General features: G+C 38.8%; 1 protein-coding gene across 1 annotated transcript in view; it reads right to left on the reverse strand.

The window, feature by feature from the left end:
• Positions 1–16,025, reverse strand: part of man2a1 (mannosidase, alpha, class 2A, member 1) — a 37,418-nt gene extending 21,393 nt beyond the window's left edge. Inside the window, exons 1-6 of the mRNA XM_066657761.1 lie at positions 15,585–16,025; positions 13,042–13,302; positions 11,443–11,587; positions 6,269–6,440; positions 3,586–3,713; positions 3,056–3,229 (exon numbers count right to left, since the gene is read on the reverse strand). Coding sequence (XP_066513858.1) covers positions 3,056–3,229; positions 3,586–3,713; positions 6,269–6,440; positions 11,443–11,587; positions 13,042–13,302; positions 15,585–15,719 — 1,015 coding nt within the window. The 5' untranslated portion in view covers positions 15,720–16,025. The remainder of the gene's footprint in view (positions 1–3,055; positions 3,230–3,585; positions 3,714–6,268; positions 6,441–11,442; positions 11,588–13,041; positions 13,303–15,584) is intronic.
• Between the last annotated feature and the right edge of the window lie 489 nt (positions 16,026–16,514).

Here is a 16,514-nt window from a genome sequence, read left to right on the forward strand (position 1 = left end):
TTAATTTAAATTTCAATGTAATAAACTCATGAACAGTATGAAAGCCATACTGTTTTAAATGCTTGAGGAAAATGGCAGAGGTTTCTTTAGGGGTGTTTCAAACTAACTATATGCAATTACTCTTGGCATGGTGGGGTTCAATGAGATTGGAAGTCAATTAGATAATTCATTTCAAAGAAAAGATCTATAACTATGTATAGAGTTATGTGTATAACTTTGTATTAAAAAAACCTTGAATACACGAATAACAATACACTTAAATCACTTGAATGTATAAGATGTAAAAGAATATGTATTATTAATACTCCCCAATTTAAACATTTTTCAGTCTTTAAAAGAACACTAGGTAAGATTTGGGTTTTTTGCTCTTGAGGCTGCCCCTAGTGTAATACATATTAACAGCAGTGTACTGAAATCAATGGGGAGGGGAGGGAGAGGGATGGTTTCCTCCTAAAGTTACACAGTGCAGCTTCTGCAGTGCTGACCCCAAAGTAGCAATGACAGAGCCTCTAATTTCCCAAATACAGGTCCATGAAGCATTACAATAATTCTGAAGCTGTAAATTTAAAATAAAAATATTACAGTGTTCCTTTAAGTGTTCAATTATTAATATAAAAATTGATTAGGATCACAATGTCACGCCCTCATCCTGTCATGTCTGTTTTCCCCGCCATGTGCTCTCTCAGCACATGGCTCTGTCTGTTACTGTCCATGCCTCCGCCCTTGTTCCGCCTCCTTGTCTGTACTCCTCTTTATCTGTTTCAGGTGTGTCTTGTCTGTAGCATGTATTTAAGTTCCCTTGTGTCATTTCCTTGTATCGGTCATTTGTTTCATTCCTATTCCAAGTCACATTGTTTTGCTCGTATTCCTAGTGATGTTGTTTCTCGTTCTAGTTCCTAGTCATGTTCTCGTTCCAGTTCCTAGTATTGTATTGTTTAGTCTGTCTCTGCTGTTTCTCATTTGTTTTCCTGTGTCATGTTTCCAAGTCTAGTCTGTCGTTTCAACTATTGTCATCATTTCCTTTCCACCGTCATTGTTGTAAATCTGTCTGTTTCTGTTTGATTATTGTTCGCTTTAATAAATGTCTGTGTTATTAGTGTGTGCGTCCGACATCCATGAATCGTGACAGAATGACCGATCTTCTAAAGGATGCAGCTAACACGGCCATGTCACTGGATAAAGCCATTAAAATAGCAGAGGACTTACTGGCCATGAGGGTGGGTAATCACCCTGCTATTTTGCAATCCTTCCTGGGAGTGCCTGCGGAATTTGCAGGAGGTCCCAACTGTAAGGAATCAGTGCAAAGAGTATTTTGAATATTGACCTGCCCTACTCCTCCGGACTTTATCCAGGTGATGTTTCTTAAATCTCTCCTCAGAGGAGAAGCATTAGGGTGGGCAGAAAAAATAATTAAGGAAAAGGCCCAGGATCTTACTGTGGAGCCTTTTTTTGAACTCTTAGAGGAAAAATTCTCCCCTTCGGCTCCCGAGGATTACCCCCTCAGGTCCGGGAAAATTTTTGGAGGGGGGTTGAGGGTAGGGGCTGTTAGCCTCAAACCGCTGGACATGGGAGGTAAGGCTAACAGGGGCGCATCTCCGGGGGAACTACGGTTGAAGAAGTCCCTCAAGAGTGCACCCATCAGTCTCCCTAAACCAGCAATAACTCCAGCACGTTCCCGGCGAGCAGCACAAGCCCCTGCCTCTATGGACGTCTCTGCTCCTGTCCCCGTGAAGGCGGCTTCCACGGCCGCTCCTGTCCCCGTGAAGGCAGCGAACCCAGTCCCCATGAAGGCAGCGAAACCAGCCACTCCTGTCCCGGTGAAGGCAGCGAACCCAGCCGCTCCTGTCCCGGTAAAGGCGGCCACCCAAGCCGCTCCTGCTACAGAGAAGGCGCCGTCCCCCGCCGCTTCTGCACCCGTGACTGTGGCTCCGGCCGCTTCTGCACCCGTGACTGTGGCTCCGGCCGCTCCTGCTACAGAGAAGGCGCCGTCCCCCGCCACTTCTGCACCCGTGACTGTGGCTCCGGCCGCTTCTGCACCCGTGACTGTGGCTCCGGCCGCTTCTGCACCCGTGACTGTGGCTCCGGCCGCTTCTGCACCCGTGACTGTGGCTCCGGCCGCTTCTGCACCCGTGACTGTGGCTCCGGCCGCTTCTGCACCCGTGACTGTGGCTCCGGCCGCTTCTGCACCCGTGACTGTGGCTCCGGCCGCTTCTGCATCCGTGACTGTGGCTCCGGCCGCTTCTGCACCCGTGACTGTGGCTCCGGCCGCTTCTGCACCCGTGACTGTGGCTCCGGCCGCTTCTGCACCCACGACCACTTCAGGTCGTGTCCGTAGTTCAGTCCCGAAGTCCTTGGCCCCGAAGCCAATCCCCAGAACTGTGCCCAGGCTGGTCCCTCAGACTTCCCTACAGACTTTTGCCAGTCCTGGGCATCACCCAGTTATTTTTGTTCCTCTGTCTGTTCCTGTCCTGGTTCCTGTCTCTGTCCTCGTCCCTGTACCTGTGTCTGCCTTTGTCTCTGTGTTCGTGTCAGTCCCCGTAAACGTCCTGGTCCCTGTTCCCCTGCCAAGTCCAGTCCAGTCCTTGTTTCAACCCTCTGTCCTGCTTCATGTCCAGCCCCATTTCTCCATTCCATCACCTGTCCGGTCCCAGCACCCAGCCTCAGTCCAATCTCCTAAATCCGGTCCTGTTGTGTCCCCAGTTCCTGTGTCTGTTCCCATCTTGTCCTGAGTCCTGTCTCCAGTTGGTTTCCTGTCTTGTTTTCCATGCTCCCTCCTGCGCCAGCTCCTGGGGGGTCTAGGTTACGCGCCCCAGGAGTTGCGCATTCAGGAGGGGGCATCTGACACACAAGTGGGCAAAAGACCCATTTAAATCCAGTTTAAATACTATACCGATTTTATTTGGCAATTGCTAAAGAAAATTTAGGTAAAATTTCCTTAATTATGTTAAGCGAGAGCAATGCAGCTACAAACTGAAATGACGACGTGATCAACATGTAAGCTTGGGGATATTGTAAAGGTACTCTGGAAGACATAACAGGGCCATACTGAACTCACCCCAGTTCTGTCTCCAAAAGAACTCTAGCGTCTTCTGGGTGGAAAAGTGCTTCTTGATAGAGTAGTGCACCCTCTGGATGAGCATGTTGGACAGTCCAGCCTGCTTCAGGAGGTATGCTTGTGTGGGAGAGTGACCAAAAGGATCCACAGCCCATCCAGTGATTGGCTTCACTCCTAGTAAAAAACCAGGGGAATGGGACAGCTCTTAGCACATTACAAATAAAATAAACTTTAAATGCGTGAATATTTAAGAAAACAATTTCCAATTCCTTGATGTAAGCACAGATTACATGAAACATGATCATTTCAAATGTCAAACATTTTTAAACAAATGCAAAATACACTTCTGAGAATCTAGCTTAGGTTGATTACAGTAATAGACATAATATGTTGGTAAATGCTAATTATACATTTTTAGTGCTTTTTTCAAGCACTTAGGACTGAACTTTAAGCTTTTTCTCAGTCATATCGGATTCTGACCTCTTGCTGCAAAAAAAAAAAAAAAAATACAAAACTTAAAAATTACATACCGACATTTCTTTCCAACCACTGGTGACCCTCTATTAGCTGATCAATCAGAGCAAAGTAATGTGCGTTGGCTTCATCAGGCATCACCCAGCCTCCAGTGGCAATCTCTAGTTGGCCTCTTTCTAGAAGTCTGCAGAGAAACACATTTCCCTTTTTTTAAATATTACTATATATATTGATATTAAATACTAACACATTTTAATCTGAACAGTGGTTCACAACCTTTTGAATACTGGAGACCAGACTAAGCTTCCCTGAATTTGGACATATAGGTGGGGATAGAGGGGACCTAAGGCTGTCCATGGGATGTTGTTATATATTTTGTTGTTGTTGTGATTAACTAAAATTACTTCATTCTTCTTCTGTAACAGCATTATCCAGGAGTGAAAGCAGCGAGTTTGAACACATGCAACACAAATATAAACAAACAGATAGACAAAGAACAAAAATGTGTGTAATCCATATAATTCAATTTATTCCATGAATATAATGCCATAAAAACTAGTGCTGAAAATTTTTGATATTCACAAACAGGGTGACAAGTAGTTGTCTGGGAGAGGAAGGTTTCCGTCAGGGGGCTCAGGAGGTTTTATCTCTGCTATTTGCAGATGATGCTGTCCTTCTGGTTTCATCATACAAAAGCCTCCAGCATTCACTTGAGAGGGTTGTAGCCATGTGTGAAGTGGTCTGTAAGTGGATCAGCACATCAAAGTCTGACACCATGGTTGTCTTGCGAAAAATAATAATATGCTCTCTCCAGGTAAGGTATAAGTACCAACCCCAAGTGGAGGAGTGTAAGTATCTTGGGGTCTTGTTCACAAGTAATGGGAGGAGGGATTGTAGATTAGGTACAACATCTGCAGTAATGCGAAACATAGTCGTGAGGAGGGACGAGCTACAACGCAAAGCTCGGCACTACAATGCAAAATCTCACCCTCACCAATAGTAATGAGAATGGGGTATTGACTTTAAGAACGAGACCACCGATACAAGCAGCTAAAAAGAGTTGTCTCAGTAGGGTTGCTGGGCACACACTCCATTATTATGTAAGGAGCTCTATGATCTGTGAGGAACTCTATTGAGGTGGTTCAGGCATCTAATAAAGCTGCATCCTGGACATCTCTGGCTGGAGGTATACAAGGCACTGTCATATGATAGAAGGAGACGAGCGGATAAAATCACATTAAATCAAATAGTTTTTAAGATTGTCATTATCAATAACAATATCTTAAACTGACAAAAACAGATTTAGACAAGTTAGAGGAAACCAAACACTGTACTTTACAAGACAAGAATCACAAGTAAACGAATGGTCATCTTGCTTACAAAAACTGGACTTTAATTTATAGAAAACAATTGTAAATTAATTAACAGAGATGTGACACATTTTTAAAAGAAATAAATTATTTAAAAAATTATATTAAAAAAAGAAAGAAAGTGGATTTTAGCAGATATGCTATTACTGCTCCAAGAAGATACCACAGTATGAAACTTACCATATCCTGGTGGTTGGAAACTGAAGAATTAAAGGATTTAAGCCTCATAACCTCATGTAAATCACACTGGAAAAATACAGCAAATAGATCCTAACAGCCTAAATTCATATATAAAGCCCTTGTCTAGTTGTAGAACTAAATTAAACAAACTGAAACTTGCTGAATAGTTTTGGTCAAATTAAATGGGGAAAAAAAAGTTAGTTAGTCTAGGTCTTATCCCCTGTACTGGACTTGTACTGAACCATAAGTTTCAAGCAGTGGTGTGAATCCAACTGTGACTTCTGTGTTCTGTTACAGCCCTATCTTCTAGCATTTTCTTGAGTGATAAGAGGAGAGCCATTTTATCTACTCAAGAAAGAGAAGGGCCAAATTATGCTTTTTTGAGCTCCCATACACACAAGAGGGATCAAATTTCTGATGTTCCTAATGACAAGGTCAGCAGTATATTTAGCAAATTAATTTACAAATTATTCTTCATCTTAAAAAAGAAAATGGTATTTTCAGTGAGCTGGGTAGTAATCTAAAAACGTCTACCAGAGTATGCACCATAAGAGGTATGAATCTTAATTACAGGTGCAGTCTGAATAAATGTTCTACTGCTTCAGACAGCCAAGTACACATTTAGAATCAGAATAAGGTTGTAATGTCCAAGTGTGTTTTTATAAACAGGTTGTATGTTTTCAGTATTGCGCCAGACCAAGCAGATAAAACTGTAAATGTACTCAAATTTGTGCAGTCATCTGAATTCTCACAGAGAGACACACACATTCATTTTTGAATATTCACAGAGTCGCATAAACATAAATAAGTTAGGAGTATGCAAAATATTGTGTACAAGGAAGAATACAGCAATATGACAGGAGATAAAACCAGATGAAACACTGGTACAATCTGTTGAAACTCACTGTGTCTGGGAGTAAAAGCTGTTGTCTTAAAAGTATTGGTTACATATATCGATCACATATTTGGGGAATATTTGTACTAATTATTGTTTTCCACAGAAATCACACTCATCTAGACGGTTTAGAATAAAAATAAGACTTAAGCATTAAAATGCTAGGAAAAACATAACAGTGCACATCACCGCCACCACCATTATATATATATATATCTCAATATGACATATGACAGCTAAATGAATATTAATTTTATCTAGATGGAAAAGTTAAATGTCAGAAAAATTACTTACTTCTTGACAGCATCCTTCTTTTGGTTGTCAATATTGTCCCACCATTTGGAAAAATAAGAAATCTCAGACCAGATCATTTTCCGCCGTTCATCTTCATGCAACTTCACCACCATGTTATTGAGGATGTGCTGTGTCTGGTCTTTGTAGTAGTCATCAAATGTCTTTATCCATCCTGTGCAGAGCGGAAATATATGGGGGATTTTTATTCAATACTAACACGGTAAGGGGAAAATTCATTTTTACACAAACACAGGAAAATTTACACTGCACAAGCCGTATAATTCTATTTGAAGCATTGAAGAACACCCCAACAGAAAGCTCTTATTTTATGGGTCACACCAATTAAATGCACATTACTTTTTTGTTGTTTGTACTCTGGAATGAGGAATTGAAAAACCTGTTAAAGGAGCAATCTGTAATATTGACACCAAGCCTTTAAATTTTGAACTATAATAGAGTTTCAAAACAGTGGAGATAGCAGGCTGCCCCCTCCCCTTCCTCCTCATACATAAAGATTGAACAGGTTGCCAGTTTGAGGAAAACTGAACGAACAAGCAAGAGACAAGTTTAAGAACTTGGGCCGTAATAGCTAAGAAGAATGTACCATAATCAACATATTTACACAGAAACATTTTTATCATTTCCCTAAAACATCGATCTACGAAAAAAGTGAACACGCGGCCACAATTTCGCTGCATTTACAATGCTTTACTGTCCAAATCCACCTGAAATATTTCCACTAGATAAGGCTGGTTTTACTTATCAATTTTCCCTTCCACCATAAATGTCGTGTAGGAGGCAGATCTTATCCAGAAGGCAAGCATTTAGTTCCACCTTAAATGAGTCAGTTTAAAGATTCTTATTTGAATACCAATTTCAACCTAATTTTCTAGGATTTATAAAAACGCTTCATTTTGAAGCACTTATTTCCCATTTTATCAATTTAAAACACACGACCAATTATACATTGTGTCACTAAAATATCTAGTAAACTGCTTATATTTGCTGTGTACTACCAAGCATGATTTCTCCGTTCCACCTTAATTAGGTGAATATGCGAGGCTTTGCAAACACAATTCTTACTCCTTAATTTAAAATATACACACACACCTCAGAGAAACACACATGAATATGCATCAATTTCTTTAAAACAAACAATGCTATTTACACTTGTCAATCTTGTTGTTATTCACCTTCTTTGTATAAAACACACAAAACAGTCCGGTCAACTTTCAGTCATAGCTATGCCTCTTTCTTTATATAAAACACACAACCTATGTATTTACTCCTTTTCATCTATTCATAGACATCTGTACTTCTATATTTTTTCAGAAATAATTTGATGTTACCAGGAGGAAATTAGCCAGCTCTGGCTCTGTTCCCTAGTGTTGTTGCTTCTGACCTGCCTCCACTTTTTTAAACCAAATTTAAGGCCAATATTTCCTCTCGTTTTACTCCGTCTCTGGTCATGGAGAATTTTAGAAGGGCAGTGGGGCATTTTAACTATGTTCACTTGGTGATTTCATCACTCCGAGACACTGTTTGTAGACCTGGCCACACGGTGGACTGTAAAATGATTGGACAGAGGACGGGATGTCAGGCAGGACCTCAGAGGGTGGGATCATAGGAGCTCCGCTAAGGGACTGGCCACTTCTCAAATATACAAATATACTGCTTTAGCAATGCTGTGAGAGGCAGCAGTGATTTAGCTTTGACTGTTTCCTTAATCTATGATAACACACCCTGGACATTTTATAACAAAGTACAGTAAATATCCTACAGACTGCTTCTTTAAGCTTTGGTACATGCTACATATTTTTAACTGCATAATTTAATCTGCATTAAACAGCACAAATACAATCACTGTACCCAATGTACAAACAAATTATTATTGTTTGACCTTCAGTGGTATTAGGATAAACGCTCAAGCACCATTCTCTAAATTACTTTCTGGATTAGTCAACTAATGGCACGTGCTAAATTGATTATCTGCATTCACAACACCCAGTTTAATTTATTTGTTTATTGGCAGTTTTATGAATAAATGTGCCAAATTTTATATTAATTGGTGTAATAAACACCCCCAAAATGGACAACATGACAACAAATATTATAATTTATTTTTTCTTTCTAAGATGAAAGTTGTAATTGATTTATATATTCATCAGAACATTATTCATATCACTGCAAGAACAACCAGGTTTTATAGTTCAAATTTAATAAAATCCTATTGATTAAAAAAAAAAAAAAAAAAAAATCTTTCATTTATATTTTTGCAAGATAATGTCGCAGTGCATTTTGAAATTAAAACATACAAAAATAAACACTTTAAAAAAAAATTACTCTAAATGTTTGACTCAAAGTAGCCAACTTTTGATGAGGAATGAGAGTGTTTGCAGATTTATAGGGAATCTACCCATTACAACACAATGTCTTCCCTAAAAAAAGGACTTCTTTTGTCATCGTTTCTCAGTTTTCAATTCATTGTTTAGTATTTTCTCAGCCTCTGGCAGTTTTCTTCTTACATTTGTATCATTACATGTTATTCAGGTTATTCAGGTTATTGACCTATTTGAATGATAAATGGGAGTGTTTTAAAAATTTGACTGCTATCGTAGGTTAGAATAGTCTTTCATATCACTACTTTTGTAGTAGTGTATAGTTACTGGGCACAGAGCGCATGAATTTGTAAAACTGATTTTCAGTCTTGTTCTTTGGGACAGGCTCTTTTGGAAATTGTGTGGTAGGCTTTTAAACCATTTCAGAAAACTGATTAAGCAATTTTGAATAATTTTCTTTGACAGTTAGAGAAATTTTAAACAAGTTTGTTAAATGTTTCAGTTTCTTTACATAAACCATGGAACACTGAAACATGTCCTTTCCATTTGGGAGATCCACTCTATGGAGAATAAACTTCTTACTTTAGGGACTACAAAGCAATTAGATTTTTCATCTCATGTGAATTTAACTTTATGCACATACCGTGCCCCAAATAAATCTGCATGTATAGGTCTGTGAGATGGGTATTTATTTATTTTTTACAAAGTGCTTGTTTTAAAGGAGAATACTTGACACTATTACTAAAGAATATTTGTGAGGCAAAAAATTTACCCCTTTACATGTTTCTCATGGATGAATCAAATTGGAGAACTAATCACAAGTATGTCTAATGGCAACTTCTAACAAGTGTAACCATTGTAGCTGAGGTCATGGTATATGTCAGGAATTTAAGCTAGGGACACTATAACAATGACTTTAGTGCCATTGTTGGAAAAATGTAAGCATCTCCCAGCTGTGTGGCGGTCTTGTAATTTAAGAGGTAACCTTACCAGTTTAACTTGTCTGTGCTTATTTTGCTTGCTTCATAAAGGCTCTAAAATAATAGAGGCGAGTCCTTGTTTATTAAAGCAGAACATTTTCCAAGTCTGTTTTTATTTTTCTACATGCTTTGAACCCAGGAAATACTGTTTGTACTCTATGAAAGTTTCATAAAAAAATGACTAATAAAAGTGCTCTAAAATGACTTGGAAAATATCTCTTATGTTAGAATAAATTAGTTGTTTTCTTTATACTGTAAAACTGACTTTTTTCCACAAAAACAATATGCAATAATAATAATAATTAAAAAAAATACTATGTAGTTCAAAAACAGGAAAAAAGACTGCTTAGTTTGCAGCCTGTGAATTCATCCCTTCTGTTTCCATCTTGAACTTCCTTCCTTTTCTTCGATACCCCACTGACCATGTGTACTGCAGTGGTCAGATCATAAATAGCCATTTACGAATAAACTTCCTGTGTTGGTAAGATAGAAACAAAGTCCACTGATGCTATGTAAAATCAAAGTAACTTTCTTTTTGTAGGGACAATTTTGGCTCTCTAAAAGACTTTCATTGTACCATCCAATTTAATCTGTTCTATAGTTAAAAGAACCCAACAGAACAGCACGAGAAATTTCTAAACCAATTAAATAAGCAATTTTATTTGATACATAATACTGATACCTAGTGGCCTGGATATATCAGGGATTCTGTACTTCTGTACTACTATACTTTTTCTGTATAGTAAAAATACTTGCCCACATGTAGGGAACATGGTTTTTGGTGTTTTTTTTTCCATACAATGTAATTTGTTACTTAATCTTGAACTTTACAGAAACAGTGTGAAAATAATAAGTCATATATATATATATATATATATATATATATATATATATATATAATGCTCTAGATAAATACTCGACAAATAGAAATGTTTTTTTGAATATTTAAAAAAGGTAATATACTGCTACTGACATCCAGAAACAAAATTATTATCAATATTGCAATTGTTTTCTATGCAACACACTAGTATGAAGTATATGAGATACTCTGAAAAGTTCAGGGCTAACTTCCTACTGAAGAAAGAAGACATGCATAAGCTTCAGCACTCACATATCAGTGGGGCCAATAATACAAATGTGATACCAACATGGTGTTTAAATAACTTATCAACATTTTCATATATTGACACTAAACTGCATGTATGTATCAGAGAATTTGTGCTAAACCTATTTTAAATATGGCCACCTAAAGTGGAGGCCCCCACTAATTTCATTCAAGAAATCCATCCATCCATTATCTGTAACCGCTTATCCAATTTAGGGTCACGGGGGGTCCAGAGCCTACCTGGAATCATCGGGCGCAAGGCGGGAATACACCCTGGAGGGGACGCCAGTCCTTCACAGGGCATCATTCAAGAAATTAATTTATTTAAAGCAATCTGATTATATATCTCATGTCTGATTTGCTTAAAAAATATATCTAATTCTACATAATACTTGCTATTTTTTATAATGGCTAACAGGTTAAAAAGTGGTAATGTCTGTGGGGGTGGTTAAATAACCAACACTGTCTCCTCCCTCATCATTCATGGCTGAAGTGGCCTTTAGCAAGGCACCTAACCCCCAACTGCTACCCACTGACCACTAGTGTGTGTGTGTGTTCACTACCATGGATTGGTTAAACGCAGAAGCTAAAGGGTTAATAAAGGACCACGTTAACTAACCTTGACTGACATGTGGAAAAAGGTCAAAACTCACTTGCAATGCTGATTGTTAAACACAATGATAATTGTATTCATATATTTCCAGGCTTTTTAAAAAAGAAAAAATATCAAGGTTATTCTCAATGACTTACCAGGGTCATTGTGTGAATGGGGAATAACAACGACATGCAAAGGCTCACTGTCCCACTCATTCTCCTCATATGAGATATCAAACCCTTGCTTCCATACACCACCATCAGGGTTATCAAAGCTGAGCAAATCGTACACATCCAACATCTGAAATAAAACATTACTTATCATTATTGTCCCAATATTCATAGAGTCATGTCTGACATTCAATTTAAGAAGCAAATCAGTCATTTTTGCATCAGGTTGTTCTACGAGTTATGGAAAAGTCATTATTCTGACACTTTGAATTCATGATTATTTAGGGTGTGTTCAGACTTGTAGTTTGGTTCCTTTGGTGTGTAAAATTATTTCAGTGCATGATTCTAGAGCTGTCCTACTGAGAAACAGAACAGAGAGAAGAGAGAGAAATAGGAAAAGGTTAAAATGATTGATCAAACTGCCCTGACCAAAGCCCCAGTAACAGATGGAGAATGGTCCTGTTTTATTTCCCTGCAATTTACTGTTTACAAATCAGAAATGGGTTGTTGTCTACTCTCCATTTTCCCATTTTAAAATGTATATCAAATGGCCCAAAAGTATACCATTCCAACAAATATATAGCTATATTTTTTATCATAAATGGAAGAGCTGCAGTTCTACAGGAAATATATATATATATATATATATATATATATAATTTTTAAATCAACTTAATCATTCTCTCATTTAGTTGATAATGCTGAATAATTGCTGTTGTAAAATGATGGCATGTCCACTGGCCTACAGATATAATCTCAATAATGAGCATGTACGATTCAGTGCAAACTTTAAAACAACAATGCTTGCTTTCATATTATTAAATTCATGTGATTAAACTCATGAGTTTAATCACATGCGTCTTCCCCTCAACAGAATATAAAATGCATTGACTTACGAACCATGACATTTTTAACCTTGTGATTCTTACATTTATTTTCCTTGTATCCATTCAATTTCACTCTCTCTTGCTACCAAACATAAGAAAACAAAAAAGGGAACTAACAGTCAGTGACAGCATTTACAACTTGCAGGATTACATTTTTAAAGGATCCTCCCATTTTATTCAAATTTTGTCATTACTGCAGTTTGTGCACCTTTTACTGAACCCTTAAAAGGTCACAAGTGAAGAAGCAGTAATTTGAGCTTGGTGTATAGTGGTACTGAAAGAGCCCTAACCCACCAACCCCCATAACTTCCTGACGGTGGATAATGCTCTGCCCATGCAAATCACCACACACCAGCACAAATTTCCTCGTGTGCTCCCCCTCAGCCCCTCTTACACCACAATGTATATTAAACAAGGCCACTTCCCTGGGGAGACCCACTCCATGGAGCATAAACTGGCTCATTTAGGGTCTAAAAAGCAACTTGATCCTTCCTCTCATGTAAATTGCACTTCATGAACAAAATGTAAAAATAGGCAATTAAAATGTTGAGGTGGGTAAGGAGCCTACCTGGAATCACTGTAAATATTGCAGTGTATTTGCAAAATTGTGGTAGTAAAATTATTAACAGTTCCATTAAATATATTTAAAATGAGACACACTGAATCACACATTAGGTCTGGTTCTATATGCTCTTACCTGCACTGAATCTGCTGCTTTAGAATAGGGGTGAGTAGAGAACTGGCAGTCCTCCAGAGCAATGGGCACAATCAGTGGAGCAGGGGGAAGCAGATCTTCAACCCCCCGACTCAAGTTCCCAGTTTGTACAGACCCTCTGCCATCCTTAAACGACTTCTTCAGGTTAATCACTGAATCCCTGATGTTGGCAATGATCTTGTTATTCTCCGCAAGCAGACTTTCTAGGTGATCTATTTTGTCCTGTAGGAAGCCAAACTCCCCCTAATGAGAAAATAAATTACAAAATTCACTTTAACAGATATTATCCATTTAAAGGCAACATACAATATTCCAGAGAACTACTGTTCTCACGGCAAAACAAACTTCGTACTAACATTAGTGTTCAATCAAAAGCTCCACATGTTTTAAGGTGGAACAGTATATTTGAGTAAGCAACCAACTGTAGTTTGTACATGACTGAAGTTTAAATTGTCTATAGTTTTTATTCACTGTTTGAATCACCACAGAAGCTCAATGGTAACTCAAGTTGTTTAGTTTTGTATCAGTTTCAGTTTTTGTTTACTTTCATACAGATAGCAGTTTCCTGAATTTAGAGTCAGTTCTACCTTGAATAATCTGTAGGGAGCAGAAAAATAAGCTACATTCTCATCTCTTTTCATGCGTTTCAACATTCTGAGGTCTCTCCATCATCCAAAAGCCTCCAAATGCTGTCTCTCTGCCATAACTCAGCCAGTGACGGAGAGAGAAAGCCTGAGCCATTTCAAAATGAAACCCTTAATCCACCCCCCCATTTACCCTGCTAGGGCTACATACAATCACTGGAATTTTTTTTCAGCATGCAAACAAAGAGCACTAGCAAAAGGTGGGGAAATTTTCTTCTTCTGTGAATTTTGTAAAAGGTGTTTTTAATTAAAATCGCAAACATCGCCTTTAAATTTGCTAAATATTTAATGTAGCCAGGAACCGACTCCATATCGGTGAGCTTCATGTTGAGCGATGGGAAGAAGGTGGGCAATCCTACCCAGAAAGAAAGAAAGAACAAGGCCAGTTGTGCTTGAATTACATTTACCTTAAGTGTAGTCTTTGTTCATGTTGTCTCAAATAGCCAAGACATCAACATTTTTGACTAATATATATAGGTGCACTTCGTAGTTCAACAATCACAGACTGTAATCCATTAGTAACTGTGCTAATTTTGTTAGTCTCCTTTCACTCTATTCTTCAATGATCAGGACCCACCCAAAGCAGATATTATTTGGATGGTGGATCATTCCCAGCTCTGCAGTGACACTGATGTGGTGGTGGTGGTGGTGGTGTGTTAAGAGTGTGATGCACTGGTATGAATGTATCATATATCACAGTAGGAGTAGGAGTTTTTAAAAAGCTCAGTGTCACTGCTGGACCAAGAATAGTCTACCAGCCCAAAAGTTACAGCTGACAGCATCCTGTGACCACTGATGAAAGACTAGAGGATAAATAACACAAAGCAATAGATGAACTGTCTCTGACATTGGTGGATCAACAAAGTAGGTGTGTCAAACAGAGTGAACAGTGAATTGTATGCATGCGAGGAGACAGCAAGAGTGAAGCTGGAGGTGGAGGAGAGATTGTAAATATTCTTAGTGTGTTGTGTTGTATTTTGTGGCTTGTGTCTGTGAAAACTGCTGTATACATAAATTTTACCTATTAGCCACAACATTTATAAACCTTATGCTAAGCCTGGGCATTTGGGTCAGAGCCAGAAATTCACCAGACTCAGAAATCGACATAGACCCCACATCCTATTCCTCCTTCTCCACTGCCAGACAAGGAGAGGCCCATGGACCACAGGGATCCAGCTGCAGACAGCGGGAGAGTCAGAGGAGGAGCAAGATACCACTGGGGCTCAACATGCTTTCCACCAAGCTTAGGGTTTATTTACTCTTTTAGAACTTCAGCAGCACCGCTGTGTCTGATCCATAACACCAGGGTCACTACAGCGCTGAGGTTGTAACAAGTTTACCTTCTGTTTGGTGGCTATTACCATTGAAAGCAGGTTTAAAGAGCGCTAATACAGTATACAGGGCAACAGATGTCAACTGTCTGTAACTGCAAAACTACAAAGTACACCTTTATGTAAAGCGGAACAGATAAATCCGCGTAGGGAGACTAAAAGCGAAATGTACCTAACATTTTACAGACAATACGAACAACAATGTAGTTCCTGTGTTTTTGAGGACTGAAATATAAAACATCAATACAATATCTACAACAAAATGCACATAAGTAGCTGTCAAAGCAACACATAACTAACAGGAATTTTAAACAAATTATTAGCCAGGACAATTTGACTTTATGCAGTCTTTCGCCTTTTTCGCAGCTGATTAGAACTCGAAGGTTTCATGGTCGGTTTTCACAAATATTTGAGGCTGATAAACAGGTCGTGATGTTAGCACAAAGGGTCATAGTCCGTGTGCGGGCGGTATTCAACTTTTGTTTCTTATACAACAAGTACGTAGTATAAAACACCAAAGTTAAACAGTATAATGACCTTGAATACTTACGCTCTGAAACCTCTCTCCGTTTTTCGGGTTTCTGATATGGTCTATCTGAAGATGATCCAGCATAAGGTACAACGAAAACACAACAACACAGAATATGGCACTGCCAAAGACTGTAAATTTTCTGCTGAGCTTCATTTCTCTTCTATAGTTGCAGCGTTAGGGTCGCGTGGAAAAACGCAGTTACAATCCCAAAGTAATCCAGTCCATGCGAAGGAGTGAAAAGCGGTGTTCGGTTGTCAGTTGTTGTCATGTGGACCTGTGAACTGCGGCACGGTGTCCAAACTTGAAAGTAAACTTAGTGGAAATATTAAACGTAAGAGACTGTACTTTTCTCTCCCTGCGAGTGCTGCAAATCTCTATAGGCTTCAAGCAGGCTTTCTGAACGGTAAATATAAAATATCGCCTCTTTTGGAGACAGACGTTAACTGTGCCTTGTCCTCTTCAAAGTTTGGACGATGCGGAAGAGTTTGTGTGATTCAGCAAAGAGTGAGTGAGCACGAGAAAGTCTCCTAACTGACAACCCAGCCCCCGTCCGCTGCCAGTAAGTTGGGAAGTGTGGCTGCGTCCCAAATAACACACTATCACACTCAGTAGTATGACAAACAACAGCGCACTACCATTTGTGGTATATTAGTACGTATATAGATACATGTAAGAGAGAAGCAGGCTACGTATTTTTGGACGCAGCCTATGTTTCGAAACGGGAAGACGCGCCACCTACAGATCGAACATGTCAATGCGCTCAGGTAAATGACGGGGTTGGTAACCTAAAACCATGCGCAAGTAAAGAAAAATATTGTAGCTCAATGCGCAAAAGTTACGTAAGTGTAGCTAAACAAAAAGCAATGTAAGTAAATATAAATAACACTATAATGCTCTTGGAATAATTTTTTTACATTGACTTATTTTGTAATGTAAAGTTTTCTTTTA

This window comes from Hoplias malabaricus, chromosome 2 (assembly GCF_029633855.1).
Source record: "Hoplias malabaricus isolate fHopMal1 chromosome 2, fHopMal1.hap1, whole genome shotgun sequence".
Classification (NCBI taxonomy): Eukaryota; Metazoa; Chordata; class Actinopteri; order Characiformes; family Erythrinidae; genus Hoplias; species Hoplias malabaricus.